The following is a 19,947-nucleotide window of genomic DNA, read 5'->3' as shown; positions in this document are numbered from 1 at the left end:
AGCCAGGCATCCTTTGTATGAGGGGTTGCAATAATGTATCCACCCATTGTGATAAATGCTCATGAGCTGAACCAATGCCCGAAACAATTGGACGCATAGGAGGAATGCCAGCATATTTATGTATCTTGGGTACTCCATAAATAATTGGGAGCACCGGTTTTTCAACTTGCAGAAAATCTGCTTGTTTTTTGGTAATAACTCCCAATTCTAGACCCTCTGCTATAATTTTATTAGTTTTCTCACTGAACTTCTGAAGAGGATTATAGTGTAATTCTTTATATGTTTGTTGATCTGATAACATCTCTTTCATTTTATCACAATAATCTTTAGAATCTAAGACCACCACCACCCCACCTTTGTCTGACATCTTTATGACTACATCTGTCACCAATTTAAGTTCTCTCACGGCTACAGATTGTTTCATAGATAAATTTTTAAATTTATCTGATTTACTATTATTCTGGTTAAATAGAGCCTGCAATTCTTTTTCCACTATATCCTGAAAGCGGTTCATACATTCAGATCTCGTCTGGACCGGATAAAAATAAGGATTTTTTGTAAGAAAATTTGATGACTGATTTGTATATTCCATATCCCTATCTTTTTCCGTGTCCAAATCTTGTAAAGATACTAGAGAAACCTGCTCCTGAAAATTCATGTGCAGGAATTCATTTGACACTTGCTGAGTGGAATGATTAAATTCTTCTTCCTCAGTCATATTTGTTGATGGATCATTCATAAAGTGTTTTTTAACAGTCAAGTTGCGCATAAATTTGTTCACATCTAATATAGTTGTAAAGAGGTCAAAGTCTTGATCTGGAGCAAAGTTCAATCCCAGAGTTAAGACTTGTATTTGTTCCGTAGATAAATTTCTAGATGACAGATTTAACACATTTTTGACTACTTGGTCGGGTACTTCTTCTTGCGGGTGGTGATTCCTAGCACGTTTATGGTGCTTTCTACCCCCGCGTCTCTTGAGTTTTTTGAATAATGGTGATCTCTAGTTGTAGTGCCTGATGCATTTTCATTTAATGATACATCTGAAGCACTTAGATTATTGTCAGAGGAGTCCGGGTCAGAAGACGTGAAAGAAACATGCGGTTTGGGTACTCTAGATTTAAAGTGTTTGCGTTTCTTGTGAGCATGGCTTTGCTTCAGTATAGATTTGGGAGTTAGATTGAAATTATCCCAATGGCCCCATTCGTATACTTTGTTGCTGGTATAATCATTTATATCTCTCGCAAATTTTTTCTTCTTGCGAGTCATGATTTCTTCCTCCAAAGCCGTAACCTTTTCATTCATTTTTTCTATGGAGGAATCAAATTGTGGCAATTTCTTATATTCCAGCATGGATAAATTTATTGCTTCCATCTCCTGTTGAATATCTTTGAGTTTGCTCTCTTCCTGCCGAACAATTAGTTTCATTAGATTTAGAGCGCAATTACTTAGAATAGTGTTCCATTGTTCCCTGAATTCATCAGAGTAAAACGTAGTAGGAATTTTTTTAATACGCAGACCTCTTGGTACCATTTCCTTAGATAAATAGTTATTGAGCGTTGCATGATCCCACCACAATTTAGTTTCCTGCACGAGGAGTTTTTCCAGTTTACTTAAACACTCGTTGAAACCTGACACATTGCTATTCAGCTCTTGCTGATTGGAAAAAACCTCTGCAGCTTTTTTCGATCGATCTCTTTACAAATTTTTTCTGATAAAATTTGGTTGTCTTCATATTCTTGGTTGACCTGTGACGTAGTATCACTATATACATGCATTCCTCACACACTAGCGATGAGGGCGCTACAATTTCATTTGGAAAAATTTAGCAACTATTCTTCAGATTTGATTAATTATGTCTTGCAAGCAGTCATATTTCTAATGTCACACAATTTTTTCTCGTTTAACCAGCGTTATTATTTACAGTTAAAAGGAGTGGCGATGGGAGCCAAATTTTCACCATCTCTTGCTAATTTGGTTATGTCTTATTGGGAATATGAATTTATTTTTTCCAGTTCTAATCCTTTTTATAGTCAAATGGTATGGTAGATATATCGATGATACCCTAATAATTTGGGGTGGAGATGTATCTGCCATACCACACTTTATTCATTATCTAAATTCTAACGAGTATAACATTAAATTCACATATGAATCCAATCTGGATCATATATCTTTCTTGGATTTGGATTTGGCAGGTATTGAAGGCCGAATAATTTCCACCAAAACGCATCATAAACCCTATAGTGGGAATACCATCCTTCATGCGACTAGTGGACATGATAAGCATATCCTTAAAGCAATACCGGTGGGGGAATATACGAGGGTTAAACGCAATTGCAGTGAAGAAAGTAATTTAAATGGTGAATTGGTACATATGAGTAAAAAACTTAAAAATCGCATGTATCCAGATTGGTCCTTAAATCGAGCACGGAAAATAATAGAAAGCAAAAATCGAACTGACATGATTTCTACTAACAGAAATATTAATGAGTCTATTATAGGCAAAAAACCTTACATTTGTTTTCAGTTTAGCCGACAATTTTCACATATTAAAAAAATCATTAATAAATATTTACCTATTCTATATGAGGACACCAAACTAGCAGAAATTTTGGCGCCGGGTATAAATATAGTATTGAGGAGAGCTCCTACACTGGGCAATAAATTATCGCCCAATTTATTTTCTGAAAATAATAATAAAAAATCAGATAAAACATGGTTGACATACAAGGGTTTTTTTTAGGTGTGGAACAACTAATTGCAAGACATGTAGATATGCAAACGTTACTAAGAATTTTTCTAATGCTGGGAAGACGGTGTATTACAATATAAAACAATATATAAACTGCAATTCTACTAATATAATATATAAAATAGATTGCACAATATGTAAATTGTCATATATAGGTTGCAGCTCTAGAAAAATGAAGGTGCGCATTAGAGAACATTTATCTGACATTTATAATATAAATAATCTAAATCGCAATCTGTCAGCTGTATCCCAGCACTTCATCACACACCATGCCCGCAATATCTCTGGTTTCAGAGTGCAGGGAATAGAACAGGTTAAAATTCCTTTCCGTGGTGGAGACTCCAAGCGACGTCTCTTAACAAGAGAGGCTTTTTGGATTTATCACCTTAATACTCGATCTCCGCAAGGTCTGAACAAACGAAATGACCTAATGCTAAATTACTGTTAAAGAGCAAATTATTGTCTTTTCAAAATATGTTTTAATTTATACATTTAAAATTGTGATTTGTAGTTTTATAGATTGTCACATGATTGCATTCTATGAATGCCATTGGACTACATGTATTATATAAAGCAGATAAGATCAATGTGTCTTTATGGCTCTGACAAAGATCTTACAGATCGAAACGCGTAGCCGTTGTCCATGTTGTGGCACACATTATGAACATTTATGCACTTTATTGAAGAAATAAAGAAAGATTTTTACACGCAGCTGGAACTAATTGCTCTCTCCTACTTGTCTCACGTCAGTCCAGACGGAGTTCCGAGGTCTGCGGTGGAAGTGTGGTGAGCTGGCTTATGTTGCTTTTGATTGTCTACAGTGGATTGCCTTGCCCCCTACTTCGTGTTATCATTATTTCAGACATTGTGAACTTTATTGTATCATAATTAGTGTTGCCCACACGGAACAGTATTTTTTAAGGTCACGTTTTTGATATGGCCACAGACCTGAAAAGAGATCGATCGAAAAAAGCTGCAGAGGTTTTTTCCAATCAGCAAGAGCTGAATAGCAATGTGTCAGGTTTCAACGAGTGTTTAAGTAAACTGGAAAAACTCCTCGTGCAGGAAACTAAATTGTGGTGGGATCATGCAACGCTCAATAACTATTTATCTAAGGAAATGGTACCAAGAGGTCTGCGTATTAAAAAAATCCCTACTACGTTTTACTCTGATGAATTCAGGGAACAATGGAACACTATTCTAAGTAATTGCTCTTTAAATCTAATGAAACTAATTGTTCGGCAGGAAGAGAGCAAACTCAAAGATATTCAACAGGAGATGGAAGCAATAAATTTATCCATGCTGGAATATAAGACATTGACACAATTTGATTCCTCCATAGAAAAAATGAATGAAAAGGTTACGGCTTTGGAGGAAGAAATCATGACTCGCAAGAAGAAAAAATTTGCGAGAGATATAAATGATTATACCAGCAACAAAGTATACGAATGGGGCCATTGGGATAATTTCAATCCAACTCCCAAATCTATACTGAAGCAAAGCCATGCTCACAAGAAACGCAAACACTTTAAATCTAGAGTACCCAAACCGCATGTTTCTTTCACGTCTTCTGACCCGGACTCCTCTGACAATAATCTAAGTGCTTCAGATGTATCATTAAATGAAAATGCATCAGGCACTACAACTAGAGATCACCATTATTCAAAAAACTCAAGAGACGCGGGGGTAGAAAGCACCATAAACGTGCTAGGAATCACCACCCGCAAGAAGAAGTACCCGACCAAGTAGTCAAAAATGTGTTAAATCTGTCATCTAGAAATTTATCTACGGAACAAATACAAGTCTTAACTCTGGGATTGAACTTTGCTCCAGATCAAGACTTTGACCTCTTTACAACTATATTAGATGTGAACAAATTTATGCGCAACTTGACTGTTAAAAAACACTTTATGAATGATCCATCAACAAATATGACTGAGGAAGAAGAATTTAATCATTCCACTCAGCAAGTGTCAAATGAATTCCTGCACATGAATTTTCAGGAGCAGGTTTCTCTAGTATCTTTACAAGATTTGGACACGGAAAAAGATAGGGATATGGAATATACAAATCAGTCATCAAATTTTCTTACAAAAAATCCTTATTTTTATCCGGTCCAGACGAGATCTGAATGTATGAATCGCTTTCAGGATATAGTGGAAAAAGAATTGCAGGCTCTATTTAACCAGAATAATAGTAAATCAGATAAATTTAAAAATTTATCTATGAAACAATCTGTAGCCGTGAGAGAACTTAAATTGATGACAGATGTAGTCATAAAGATGTCAGACAAAGGTGGGGTGGTGGTGGTCTTAGATTCTAAAGATTATTGTGATAAAATGAAAGAGATGTTATCAGATCAACAAACATATAAAGAATTACACTATAATCCTCTTCAGAAGTTCAGTGAGAAAACTAATAAAATTATAGCAGAGGGTCTAGAATTGGGAGTTATTACCAAAAAACAAGCAGATTTTCTGCAAGTTGAAAAACCGGTGCTCCCAATTATTTATGGAGTACCCAAGATACATAAATATGCTGGCATTCCTCCTATGCGTCCAATTGTTTCGGGCATTGGTTCAGCTCATGAGCATTTATCACAATGGGTGGATACATTATTGCAACCCCTCGTACAAAGGATGCCTGGCTATATTAGGGACTCTAAGCAGGTATTACAAATTTTTTCTGATAAAATTTGGTTGTCTTCATATTCTTGGTTGAGCTGTGACGTAGTATCACTATATACATGCATTCCTCACACACTAGCGATGAGGGCGCTACAATTTCATTTGGAAAAATTTAGCAACTATTCTTCAGATTTGATTAATTATGTCTTGCAAGCAGTCATATTTCTAATGTCACACAATTTTTTCTCGTTTAACCAGCGTTATTATTTTACAGTTAAAAGGAGTGGTGATGGGAGCCACATTTTCACCATCTCTTGCTAATTTGGTTATGTCTTATTGGGAATATGAATTTATTTTTTCCAGTTCTAATCCTTTTTATAGTCAAATGGTATGGTATGGTGGATATATCGATGATACCCTAATAATTTGGGGTGGAGATGTATCTGCCATACCACACTTTATTCATTATCTAAATTCTAACGAGTATAACATTAAATTCACATATGAATCCAATCTGGATCATATATCTTTCTTGGATTTGGATTTGGCAGGTATTGAAGGCCGAATAATTTCCACCAAAACGCATCATAAACCCTATAGTGGGAATACCATCCTTCATGCGACTAGTGGACATGATAAGCATATCCTTAAAGCAATACCGGTGGGGGAATATACGAGGGTTAAACGCAATTGCAGTGAAGAAAGTAATTTAAATGGTGAATTGGTACATATGAGTAAAAAACTTAAAAATCGCATGTATCCAGATTGGTCCTTAAATCGAGCATGGAAAATAATAGAAAGCAAAAATCGAACTGACATGATTTCTACTAACAGAAATATTAATGAGTCTATTATAGGCAAAAAACCTTACATTTGTTTTCAGTTTAGCCGACAATTTTCACATATTAAAAAAATCATTAATAAATATTTACCTATTCTATATGAGGACACCAAACTAGCAGAAATTTTGGCGCCGGGTATAAATATAGTATCGAGGAGAGCTCCTACACTGGGCGATAAATTATCGCCCAATTTATTTTCTGAAAATAATAATAAAAAATCAGATAAAACATGGTTGACATACAAGGGTTTTTTTAGGTGTGGAACAACTAATTGCAAGACATGTAGATATGCAAACGTTACTAAGAATTTTTCTAATGCTGGGAAGACAGTGTATTACAATATAAAACAATATATAAACTGCAATTCTACTAATATAATATATAAAATAGATTGCACAATATGTAAATTGTCATATATAGGTTGCACCTCTAGAAAAATGAAGGTGCGCATTAGGGAACATTTATCTGACATTTATAATATAAATAATCTAAATCGCAATCTGTCAGCTGTATCCCAGCACTTCATCACACACCATGCCCGCAATATCTCTGGTTTCAGAGTGCAGGGAATAGAACAGGTTAAAATTCCTTTCCGTGGTGGAGACTCCAAGCGACGTCTCTTAACAAGAGAGGCTTTTTGGATTTATCACCTTAATACTCGATCTCCGCAAGGTCTGAACAAACGAAATGACCTAATGCTCCATTACTGTTAAAGAGCAAATTATTGTCTTTTCAAAATATGTTTTAATTTATACATTTAAAATTGTGATTTGTAGTTTTATAGATTGTCACATGATTGTATTCTATGAATGCCATTGGACTACATGTATTATATAAAGCAGATAAGATCAATGTGTCTTTATGGCTCTGACAAAGATCTTACAGATCGAAACGCGTTGCCGTTGTCCATGTTGTGGCACACATTATGAAGATTTATGCATTTTATTGAAGAAATAAAGAAAGATTTTTACACGCAGCTGGAACTAATTGCTCTCTCCTACCAGTTTAGATTGTTGGCCCCATCGGGGACAGCGATGACAATGCGTGCAAAAACTGTAAAGTGCTGCGGCTGCGGAATATGTTGGCACTATATAAATAAAGAGATTATTATTATTATAAATGTGCCCCTGCTGTGTACTGTGTAATGGCTGTGTCTGACTGTGCAGGAACATGGTCTGATGATACCACATCTCCTGGGCGGGGGGAGGGGGGAAGTATACAGACAATACAGCACAGGATTAGAGCTGATTATTTCTGTGAGATAAAACATGTCTCTACTTGTTTTTAAACAATGTTTTACGTCACAGAAAGAATCAGTTGTGATCCCTGCTATCCTGTCTGTATACTCTCTTTTGCTTCCTTCCCTGCCCAGGAGCTATGATATGATCAGACCATGTTCCTGCATGGTCAGTCACAGCCATTACACAGTACACAGCAGGGGTACATTTATAAGATTATCTCAGCACAGGAACATTTTATTTAAACACATCCAATAATGGAAGTCATTATTGTTACAACCAGGGGAAGAGTCCTGAGGAGATAATTTGCATATTCCCAGTGCCTTCTGGGATAAGTGAAGAGTCTCCGCGAGCTCAACGATCACTGGATTTTGGCCGTTGCAGCTGAAAAGAGGAAATCGGTAAACCAGGGGAAGAGTCCTGAGGAGATAATGTGCATATTCCCAGTGCCTTCTGGGATAAGTGAAGAGTCTCCACAAGCTCAACGATCACTGGATTTTGGCCGTTGCAGCTGAAAAGAGGAAATCGGTAAACCAGGGGAAGAGTCCTGAGGAGATAATTTGCATATTCCCAGTGCCTTCTGGGATAAGTGAAGAGTCTCCACGAGCTCAACGATCACTGGATTTTGGCCGTTACAGCTGAAAAGAGGAAATCGGTAAATCGTGTGCCGAATTTTGGCTAATTTTTCATTGCTTTGAAATCTCTTTAATAATAACAATATGGAAGAGGCCTGGAGCCATTTGGTGAGCTGCATTTCTTGCTACATGTTCACAGACTTACCAGTGGAAAAGCCAAACTTCACATGCCACAAATGCAAGCTTGTGTCCCTGTTGGAGGAAAAGTTGCAAAATCTTGAAGAGAGGTTAGCTACATTGAAAATCATTAAGGAAGGTGAAGAGTTCTTAGACAGAGCAGAATTATCTCTTCATGTTACAGAAAGAGAAGAAATTCAAAGTGCACCTGAAGAAACAGAGGAATGGAAACATGTGACCCAGAGAAGCAGGAGGATCGGGAGGCAGTCAGCACCCATACTGCTCAGGAACCAGTACCAGGCTCTCACTCAGGAAAACGATGAAGAAATACATCAGGATAAGACTTTGAACACAAACAGCAACCTTGTACGTCCTCAGAGTCGTCCTGGATGGAGAAAGAAAAATGTCGTGAAGAAGAAACGGAGAGTGGTGGTCATGGGGGATTCCCTGTTGAGAGGAACAGAGGCCGCTATCTGCAGACCGGATATAAATTCAAGAGAAATGTCCTGTCTTCCAGGAGCAAAAATTAAAGATGTGTCTGACAGGATATCAGGACTCTTCAGACCTACAGATGACTACTAGAGTTGAGCGATACCGTCCGATACTTCAAAGTATCGTATCGGATGGTATCGGCCGATCTTTAAAAAAAGTATCGGTATCGCCGATTCCGATACCGGAAGTCCCATTCAAGTCTATGGGACTTCCGGTATCGGAATAAGAAAAACCCTTTCCTGCCCTTGTACAGCCTCTCTGGGGTCTGTACGGGCCTTTCGGGGGGCTGTGCCGGCCTGCCAGGGGGTCTGTGCAGGCTCCGGTGGTCTGTGCCGGCCTGCCGGTGGTCTGTGCAGGCTCCGGGGGGCTGTGCCGGCCTGCCGGGGGGCTGTGCCGGCCTGCCGGTGGTCTGTGCAGGCTCCGGGGGTCTGTGCAGGCATCGTCCGATGGGACTACAAGTCCCATCGGGCGATGCCTGCTACCATGACAGTGATTGACACATTAGCCAATGATGGGACAGTAGTAGTCCCATCATCCGGCTAATGTGTTAAATGTAAAAAAAAAAAAAAAAAAAATAATTACATGCTACATACATACAACATGCATACTACATACATGCTACATTCATACTACATACATGCTACATTCATACTACATAAATACTACATGCAACATACATACTACATATATACTACATGCATGCTACATACATACTGCATGCTACATACATACCACATATATACTACATATATACTACATGCATGCTACATGCATGCTACATGCTACATACATAACACATATATACTACATGCATGCTACATACATACTACATGCTACATACTACATATATACTACATGCATGCTACATACTACATGCTACATACATACTACATATATACTACATGCATGCTACATACATACTGCATGCTACATGCATGCTACATACATACTACATGCTACATACATACTACATATATACTACATACATACTACATACATACTACATGCATGCTACATACATACCACATACATAACACATATATACTACATGCATGCTACATACATACTACATGCTACATACATACCATATACATACTACATGCATGCTACATACATACTACATGCATGCTACATACATACTACATGCTACATACATACTACATGCATGCTACATACATACTACATGCTACATCCATACCACATATATACTACATACATACTACATACAATACATTCATACAATACATACATAGACATACAGTACATATAACATAGAGTAACATACTTACCAATACTTGTCACATTGTTCCCCGAAGCCATTGTCTTTTCCGGGATAAATATTAACATAACAAACCACAAAAATACTCACCCACGATCCGAAGCAGTCCACGAGTGTGTCCCACGACGATCTTGGGTAGAGAACTGCAGCATCAGCTGTTGCTGCCGTTCTCTACGGGCTGCAGGAATCCAATGACGGAAGGTAGGTATCCTTCCGCACTGTATTCCTCCGCCACTTAAAAAAAAAAAAAAGTCCCTAGTCTCACTTTATGCCATTGCTGTGTGGGAAATTCCCACGCAGCAATGGCATAAAGTGAGACTAGGGACTTTTTTTTTTTTAAGTGGCGGAGGAATACAGTGCGGAAGGATACCTACCTTCCGTCATTGGATTCCTGCAGCCCGTAGAGAACGGCAGCATCATCTGATGCTGCAGTTCTCTACCCAAGATCGTCGTGGGACACACTCGTGGACTGCTTCGGATCGTGGGTGAGTATTTTTGTGGTTTGTTATGTTAATATTTATCCCGGAAAAGACAATGGCTTCGGGGAACAATGTGACAAGTATTGGTAAGTATGTTACTCTATGTTATATGTACTGTATGTCTATGTATGTATTGTATGAATGTATTGTATGTATGTAGTATATATGTGGTATGTATGTAGCATGTAGTATGTATGTAGTATGTATGTAGCATGCATGTAGCATGTAGTATGTATGTAGCATGCATGTAGTATATATGTAGTATGTATGTAGCATGCATGTAGTATATATGTAGCATGTATGTAGTATGTATGTGGTATGTATGTAGCATGTAGTATGTATGTAGCATGCATGTAGTATATATGTAGTATGTAGTATGTATGTAGTATGTATGTGGTATGTATGTAGCATGTAGTATGTATGTAGCATGCATGTAGTATGTATGTAGCATGCATGTAGTATGTATGTAGCATGCATGTAGTATGTATGTAGCATGCATGTAGTATGTATGTAGCATGCAGTATGTATGTAGCATGTATGTAGTATGTATGTAGTATATATGTAGTATGTATGTAGCATGTAGTATGTATGTAGCATGCATGTAGTATATATGTAGTATGTAGTATGTATGTAGTATGTATGTGGTATGTATGTAGCATGTAGTATGTATGTAGCATGCATGTAGTATGTATGTAGCATGCATGTAGTATGTATGTAGCATGCAGTATGTATGTAGCATGTATGTAGTATGTATGTAGTATATATGTAGTATGTATGTAGCATGTAGTATGTATGTAGCATGCATGTAGCATATGTAGTATGTATGTAGTATGTATGTAGCATGCAGTATGTATGTAGCATGTATGTAGTATGTATGTAGCATGTAGTATGTATGTAGCATGCATGTAGCATGTATGTAGTATGTATGTAGTATGTATGTAGCATGTAGTATGTATGTAGCATGCATGTAGTATGTATGTAGTATTATTTTTTTTTATTTTTTTTTTAACATTTAACACATTAGCCGGATGATGGGACTACTACTGTCCCATCATTGGCTAATGTGTCAATCACTGTCATGGTAGCAGGCATCGCCCGATGGGACTTGTAGTCCCATCGGACGATGCTTGCACAGACCCCCGGACATCAGCACAGCCCCCCGGCAGGCCGGCACAGCCCCCCGGCAGGCCGGTACAGACCCCCACAGGGTGCACAGACCACCGGCAGGCCGGCACAGCCCCCCGGCAGGCCGGTACAGACCCCGGGCAGTCCACACAGCCCCCCGGCAGGCCGGCACAGCCCCCCGGCAGGCCGGCAGAGACCCCCGGAAGGCCCGAAATGACGGCGCATCATGATGCGCACACACCGCGCATCATGATGACGTCAGGCCGTCAATCAACTGAACTTCCGATTCCGATGCCGAATTCCGATATTGAAAAAATATCGGAAGTCGGTATCGGAATTCCGATACAGCAAGTATCGGCCGATACCCGATACTTGCGGTATCGGAATGCTCAACACTAATGACTACCCATTCCTGCTAATACATGTGGGGACAAATGACACAGCAAGAAACAACCTGGAAACCATCTGCAGTGACTTTGAAAACTTACGTAAGAAAGTGAAAGAACTGGGAGCGCAGGTGGTCTTCTCTTCCATCCTCCCAGTGGATGGCCATAGAACAAGGAGGTGGAATAAGATTCTGCAGGTGAACAACTGGCTACGCCGATGGTGCCTTCCGCAAGGATTTGGATTTCTGGATCACGGAGTGAATTACCTATACGATGGACTACTTGCTAAAGATGGGGTGCACCTTACGAAGACAGGAAAACATGTATTTGGAAATCGACTTGCTACACTTATAAGGAGAGCTTTAAACTAGAACAATGCGGGAAGGGAAGCAAAAGGCCAGAAAAAGCCATACACCTGACAAATGCTATTGAGAACTCTGCTATTAGAAATGGGAGGAAAGAACAAAGACAATAAAATCTAAATAATACAAATATTGGAGAAAGAGAAACCAATCACAAACTAAAATGTTTCTATACTAATGCACAAAGCATGGGCAACAAACCAGGTGAATTGGAACTACTAACGCAGGAAAAGAAATATGATGTCATTGGAATCACAGAAACTTGGTGGGACGATACACATGATTGAAATACAAGGCTAGAAGCATACAACTTATTTGCAAGAAACAGACTTGATAAACGAGGAGGAGGTGTCACATTGTATGTTAGAAACACGTATGTCTGCACAGAGATTGAAGCTTCAGATACTGGGAGTTCTGTGGAAACTGTTTGGGTAAGAATACAAGGACAGAACAATGGAAAGGACACCATTGTAGGCATTTCCTACAGGCCGCCTGTGCAAGCTGAAGATATGGATGAACTCTTTATGCATCAAATGGCCGAGTTCTCCAAAAAATGACATAGTTGTCATGGGAGATATCAACTATCCAGACATTTGTTGGGAATCTCAGGCAAAACTAACAGGTCAAGGAAATTCTTATCCTCTCTTGCTGACAACTTTATCTTCCAAAAGGTAGGGGAGAAAACAAGGGGAACTGCTTCCTTGGATCTAATCCTTATAAACAGGGAGGAAATGGTTGAGGAGGTAAAAGTGGCTGGGACCCTAGGAGGTAGCGACCATGCTATTTTAGAATTTTGGATAACTAGAGGAGGAAGACCTGTGAAGACTCAGACGTCAAGGCTAGATTTTAGAAAGGCAGATTTTAAGGGATTCAGAAAGAGAATTGGCGGGATCCAATGGATGGATATCCTTAAGGACAAAAATGTCCAGGAAGTATGGGAAATCTTGAAAAATGAAATTCTCAAAGCACAATCGTTATCAATTCCGAAAAGAGGGAAGAATAGGAAGCATTTAAGGAAACCAGGATGGATGAACACAGGACTTAAGCACATGCTAAAAAGGAAGAAAGAAATGTTTATAAAATGGAAAGAGGGAGGCATATCTAAAGAAGAATATAATGCTGTCTGCAGAACCTGCAGGGCACGAATCAGATTATTAAAGCTGACAATGAATTGAGGTTTGCAAGAGACGTCAAAAGCAATAATGAAGGATTTTGGGGATATGTCAAAAGTAAAAGAAAAGTCAAAGATGCTATAGGATTTTTACAGGATGAAAATGATGAAATGGTAAGACAGGATGTTGAGAAGGCCGAACTTTTAAATTCCTATTTTGCATCTGTTTTCTCTCAGAAAGGAAATGTAACATCAACTATTCTTCACTGTCCTATTAAGGGAATAGAAGAATCCAGGATATCTATAAACAGAAATTTAGTGAGGAAACACTTAGCTAACCTAAATGAATTCAAGTCTCCAGGTCCAGCTGAATTACACCCCAGAGTATTGAAGGAGATAGCAGAAGAAATGTTTGAACCACTCTCCATAATCTTTGAAAATTCGTGGAGAACAGGAGAAGTCCCAGAATACTGGAGAAGAGCAAATGTTGTTCCTATCTTCAAAAAGGGGAAGAAGGTGGACCCAGGCAACTATAGGCCAGTGAGTCTGACTTCTATACCAGGAAAGATCTTTGAACAAATTATTAAACAACATGTATGTCAGTACCTGGATAAGAATGAAGTTTTTAAACAGAGTCAGCATGGGTTTGTAACTAATAAGTCATGTCAGACTAACTTAATTTCATTCTATGACAGAATCACTGATTGGGTGGATCAGGGAAATGCTGTAGATATATTATATCTTGACTTCAGCAAAGCATTTGACAAAGTATCTCACACAATCCTTACTGAAAAAATGACTAAGTATGGAATGGACAAGGCAACTGTTAGGTGGATTCATAACTGGCTTAGTGATCGGACCCAAAGAGTGGTCGTAAATGGCTGCACATCCAGTTGGAAGAATGTCTCAAGTGGGGTACCACAGGGCTCTGTCCTGGGCCCTGTATTGTTCAAAATCTTTATCAACGATTTAGATGAAGGAATTGAGGGTAAACTGATTAAATTTGCTGATGACACAAAGCTAGGAGGGATAGCTAATACTAGAGAAGAGAGAGAAGATTCAAAAAGATATAAATAAACTGGAGCAGTGGGCAGCAACTAACAGAATGGTTTTAAACAGGGAAAAATGCAAAGTACAACATCTGGGCAATAAAAATGAAAGAAGCATATACAGAATGGGAGGAATAGGGCAAAGCAACAGCATATGTGAAAAAGACTTGGGTATACTAATAGATCACAGACTGAATATGAGTCAACAGTGTGATGCAGCAGCAAAAAAGGCAAATGCAATTCTAGGATGTATTAACAGAAGCATACAGTCTAGATCACGTGAAGTCATTATTGCCCTCTACTCCTCTTTAGTCAGACCTCATCTGGAATACTGTGTCCAGTTTTGGGCACCACATTCTAAAAAAGACATGAACAAACTGGAGCAAGTTCAGAAAACAGCGACCAGAATGGTGACCGGTCTGCAAACACTGTCTTATGAGGAAAGGTTGCAGGATTTGGGAATGTTTAGCCTGCAAAAGAGAAGACTGAGAGGAGACTTAATAACTGTCAACAAATATCTCAAGGGCTGTCACATTGCAGAATGATCATCTTTATTCTCATTTGCACAAGGAAAGACTGGAAACAATGGGATGAAACTGAATGGGAGGAGACACAGATTAGATATTAGAAACAACTTTTTCACAGTTAGAGTGATCAATGAGTGGAACAGGCTGCCATGAGAGGTGGTGAGTTCTCCTTCAGTAGAAGTCTTCAAACAGAGGCTGGACAGATATCTGTCTGGGATGCTTTAGCGAATCCTGCTTTGAGCAGGGGGTTGGACCAGATGGCCCAGGAGGTCCCTTCCAACTCTACGATTCTATGATTCTATCTATTGATTATAATGTACTTTGTGTGAATCCCCTTTAAAGTGGTTCAATCGGCATTTGATATCGATGACCTATCCAGAGGGTAGGTCATCAATATCAGATTTCTTGGGATCCAACACCCAGAAATCCCACCAATCAGCAGTTATTAGCTACAGTAGTGACCAGATTCGAACATTGAATGGAGATGCACTGCGCAGCCCCTTTCAATGTGTAGCTGCTGCTGCTGCCAGGTACTGGAGATCAGACTCTATTCTTTTGAGCACATTAGGTCATGTTATAGGGAAGTTGGGGTGTCTTGTGAGGAACTGTATATTAAGGCTGAGTTGCTTTGTCACACAGATTAGTGTAGTGCTCAATGTCTAGCTTATAGATTTTTGGTAAGGCCAATACCATTAGATCACATGTGCTGACCAGCACCATATAAATGCACTACACAAAGACAAGGACCCCAAATTCCACAAGCCAACACTAAAGGGTCTGTCTGCACCTTGGAAAAGATGAAAAAAGTGCAACAAAAAAGTTGGTGAAAAAAATGTAAAAAATGTATGAGGTGTCTGTCGAAATTTCAGTCAAAGTATGCAAACTCGCGACTCACAAAGCTTAGTGCCATTGCCTTTAACCAACCTGCTTTATGCCTGGTCAAGTATAATATTTTGGTTTGCACCAAGTCCATGTGTGTAACTGGGTCTCTAGTCCGAACCTCTTACAATCTAGGGTGGTTGCTGGCATTCCTCACATAAGGCATACAGTCGTACAAGTTCATTGTATAAGTCATCATTTGTCTATTGCTGCACATAATAATTAGGAAATGCTCTTAAAGACAATTTGTAATCAGAAAATAATTTATTGTTTATACCAGGTTTTTATGTTAAATGTATTTTTTATTTTTTTATAGTGTTTTTTCAATGTGCTATATGACTATGTATATTAAAAAAAAATAACTTGCAGTTTTCACTCTAAGCCTTATGTCAAATATTAGACTCGCAATTCCTGTTCTTTTCAGCAGCCACAAAGACTTAAGCAGCTTGGTTCAGATCCTATTGAATTGTGTAGAAATATTTCTCTATTGCTTCATTGGGGGACACAGGAAACCATGGGTGTATGGTGCTGCTAATAGGAGGTTGACACTAAGCAAAAAAGTTAGCTCCTCCCCAGCAGTGTACAACCCTCCAACTGGCAAGAAGCTCATCAGTTTTACCTTAGTGTCAGTAGGAGGTGGACACAGGGATGCTCTCAGCCCTGTTTCTACCTTTTAGGTTTTGTTGTTTTTTATTAATGATCTCTCTTTTTCAGATACAGCTTGTGATTTTGGGCAATGGAGTGTAATTGATCACTCCGTTCTCCCCCCTAGAGACTGGGAGCGCAGTGTGGGGTTGCGTCACTACTGTACCCTCTTGTGTCTACCAGGCAGGGCCCGATGCCTCCTAACACATCAAGAGTGTTTGGGGCATCCGCACAAAGGAAGATGTGGACTGGTCCTTGCCACTACACCCTAGCCTGCTCGCTACAGAGCCAGACGTGCAGAGTAGGAAGACAGTATTGGTACCTTATAGCCGCCCGACATACAGCCCCGGGACAGGTACCCTCCAGCCGCCTGTCCCTCTGGGACATCTGATGACCGACTTCATTATTGTGCTGCAAAAATGGATTCCCAGGGCCTTCAGGACAGGTATCTCTCCCAATATGTCTCGGGAAACACGAGGGGGGTCCCCTTAAACACAATAGTGATATGGTGTTTCTTAAAATCGTGATGCAGTTATAGCCCAGCTGTGGCCCCTCGCCACCCTGCTCTCCCGACGGACTCTTTTCTAAATTTATTCCCTGGCTGGTTCCGTGGCCTGCTTCCACGATCGGTACTTGCCCTCACCATTTAGTCTGCCAGTTGCGCAATTTGTGCAAAGGTCATTGTAAAAGGAAGGGGAGGAGGTGAGCTGTAAATATACTGAATTTAGAGATGTTATTACTTTTCATTGAGATACTGTCTATGATGATAATGAGACTGCTGAAAAGACTACAGGAAATATGAGTCTAGTATTAAGCCTCTTGGCAAGTTTGAAAATTGGAAGATTTTTGATTTTCTTTCATATAGACAGTGATATGAAAAATTGAAAAACATTATCAAAAATGTTTAACTAATAGTTAAAAAAAAACTACCATATTTTATGCATTATAAGACGCAATTTTTTTTCCCAAATTTGGGGGGGAATGGGGGTGCATCTTATAATGCGTATTTACCTTACCAGTACCGTTGCTGCAGGCTGGGATGAGGGGGTGCCCGGCGCTGCTGCCCGGGGTGTCTGGTACTGCTGCCCGGCGTGTCCGATGCTGCGGGGCCTCTGCACAGGAAACCACGGCACTGTGGGGGGCTCTGGCCTTTCATGAAATGTCGGCGGACACCCCGGGCAGCAGCGTCGGACACCCTGGGCAGCACCTCCGGGCACCCCAGCAGCACCGCCAGGGAAAACCCGCAGCATTGGACACCCACAGCACAGGACACCTGCAGCGGCGCTATGCACATCGGATACCCCCTCATCCCAGCCTGTGATCTGCAGTATCACCCCACTCCTGCCTCCTCCAGCAGCAACCCTGTGACCCCGCTTCACCGCAGCCACCAACCCAGGTAAGCAATAAGATGCATGGATTATAAGAAGCACCACCATTTTATTAAAACAAAAAAAATTCCTATTTTTCTTCTCAAAATTTGGGGTGCGTCTTATAATCCAGAGGAGTCTTATAATTCGAAGGATACTAATTATGTAATAGATCATTTTTGATGATACATTTAATATAAAGCTATGTTCACATTTACATTGAAGCCCCTGTCTAAAATTCTGCCATCTTTAATAGGAAGATTAGAGCTACGTGCATCAATGTCTTCTCAACAAAATAATAGACACCATAACAGCTAGTCCTTGCTATGTGTCATTCTTCTATATTATCTGAAATTACAGATTGTCAGTTAGATCCCTTCCTATTTTTTCAACTGCTTTTGTCAAAGTAAAAATACTACTCATCTCCAAGAAAGACCTAATACACAACAGGGCAGATTTACCAAATAGCCTAAAGGAAAAAGTGTTTGTTGCTCATAGCAACCAATGATAATCACACTGTGATTTTCTTTGCTATGAGCAGCAAAAACATTTTTTCTTTTAGACAGTGTTTTTTTTGCTTTCATTATTAATGTGTTAAAAAAATAATAAAAAAAGCATCTGGAGATTTTGAAGTTAGCTCCAATCTCAGCAGGTGGGTGTCAGCTGTACACCATAGCCGTCACATGCTGGGTATAAAGCCAGCTCAACTTTATCCAGCCCCATGCTCCCTGCACACAGTCATTGCGCATATGGAGAAGCTGGGGAATGAGGCAGAGTAATATTTCATCACTTCATTCTAATGCACTGTGTGTATTGTTTTCTAGGAAAAATATGTCCTACAAAGGACTATGGGAAAGTCCAAAATGGCCGTCGGGTTGAAGATGATTGTTTGAAAAAATCAAGAGATAAACTGGAATCTGATAATGCTCATGTCAGATCGCACTTCTGTGTTCTCATTTAATATCTACTTGAAGAGGTTTTCCAGGACTTTAATATTAAAGGCTAAATCGGTGTTCCCATCTCCAAGATCCTATCCCAATATGTAGTGGGTGTAATAATATTATCAAATGACGCCAATTAGAAATGTAGTATAGCTTTTCTGCTTCACTATGTCTCTTTCCTCATGTGCAGGCATTGCAGGACTGTAGGTATCCTAGAATAAGAACCGCAAGGTTCGAAACGCGTCTGCTTATTCTCATTGATCCCTGAGTAGGGCTGTATGCTACTATGCTGTTTTTAAAGAATTTGCTTCAATAAATTACAGATTTTATGGAGCAAAAAGAGCTGGAATATCTCTTTGATCGATTGCTAATCCTGCTGCACTCAAAGAAAGGCACAGCCAGCTCACCGACAACCACCGCAGGTGCACGGAAATCCACGTTGATCAGACATCCAGCATATGAATAAAAGAAAATGTTCCAGCTCCTTAAAACTAATTCTTGTCTTTATTAATCCATGCTTAAATCAAATAGGTGATAAAGTGCTCCCCAAAGCTTTGAAAAAGATCATTATTGATTGAAACGCGTCACTCTCTTCCCCGTGTTTGGCAGTTTTTGGGGAGCACCTTATCACCAATTTGATTTTATCATGGATTAATAAAGACAAGAATTAGTTTTAAGGAGCAGGAACATTTTCTTTTCTTCAATCCTGCTGCACTACAGACTTCTCGTGCTCTGGTTCCTGGACGAGATTAATGGGTGAGCTGACTTTTATTGCTATGTTTTCTTAGGTATCCATGGTTACGACCAGTGACATAGTGACAGATAACTAGTTGCTAGTGGTTGTAACCGTGGAGATCTAAAGTATATCTAAAGTTCTGCAATACCTGCAGATGAGGAAAGAGATATAGTGAATCAGAAAAACTGTACTACATTTCTAATTGGAGGGATCTGCTAATATTATTATTATTATTTCACCTACGACATATGGCACCCATTCTTCATTCAAGTGAATGCGACTGAGTTCGGCTGCTACATATTGTTTGGAGCTGTGCCTGGTAAACAATGTAGGGGACCCTTAATCAACTAATCATTGG

General features: G+C 39.4%; 1 protein-coding gene across 1 annotated transcript in view; it reads left to right on the top strand.

Moving 5' to 3' along the window:
* LOC141092706 (guanylate cyclase soluble subunit beta-2-like) overlaps nucleotides 1-19,743 on the top strand; it is a 164,030-nt gene extending 144,287 nt beyond the window's left edge. Inside the window, exon 16 of the mRNA XM_073579096.1 lies at nucleotides 18,737-19,743. Coding sequence (XP_073435197.1) covers nucleotides 18,737-18,873 — 137 coding nt within the window. The 3' untranslated portion in view covers nucleotides 18,874-19,743. The remainder of the gene's footprint in view (nucleotides 1-18,736) is intronic.
* Nucleotides 19,744-19,947: the final 204 nt, after the last annotated feature.

Source organism: Dendrobates tinctorius, unplaced genomic scaffold (assembly GCF_039654945.1).
Source record: "Dendrobates tinctorius isolate UK_male_01 unplaced genomic scaffold, ASM3965494v1 ptg000060l, whole genome shotgun sequence".
Lineage (NCBI taxonomy): Eukaryota > Metazoa > Chordata > Amphibia > Anura > Dendrobatidae > Dendrobates > Dendrobates tinctorius.
Note: the sequence above shows the minus strand (reverse complement) of the source record. Positions and strands in the feature narration are given on the sequence as shown.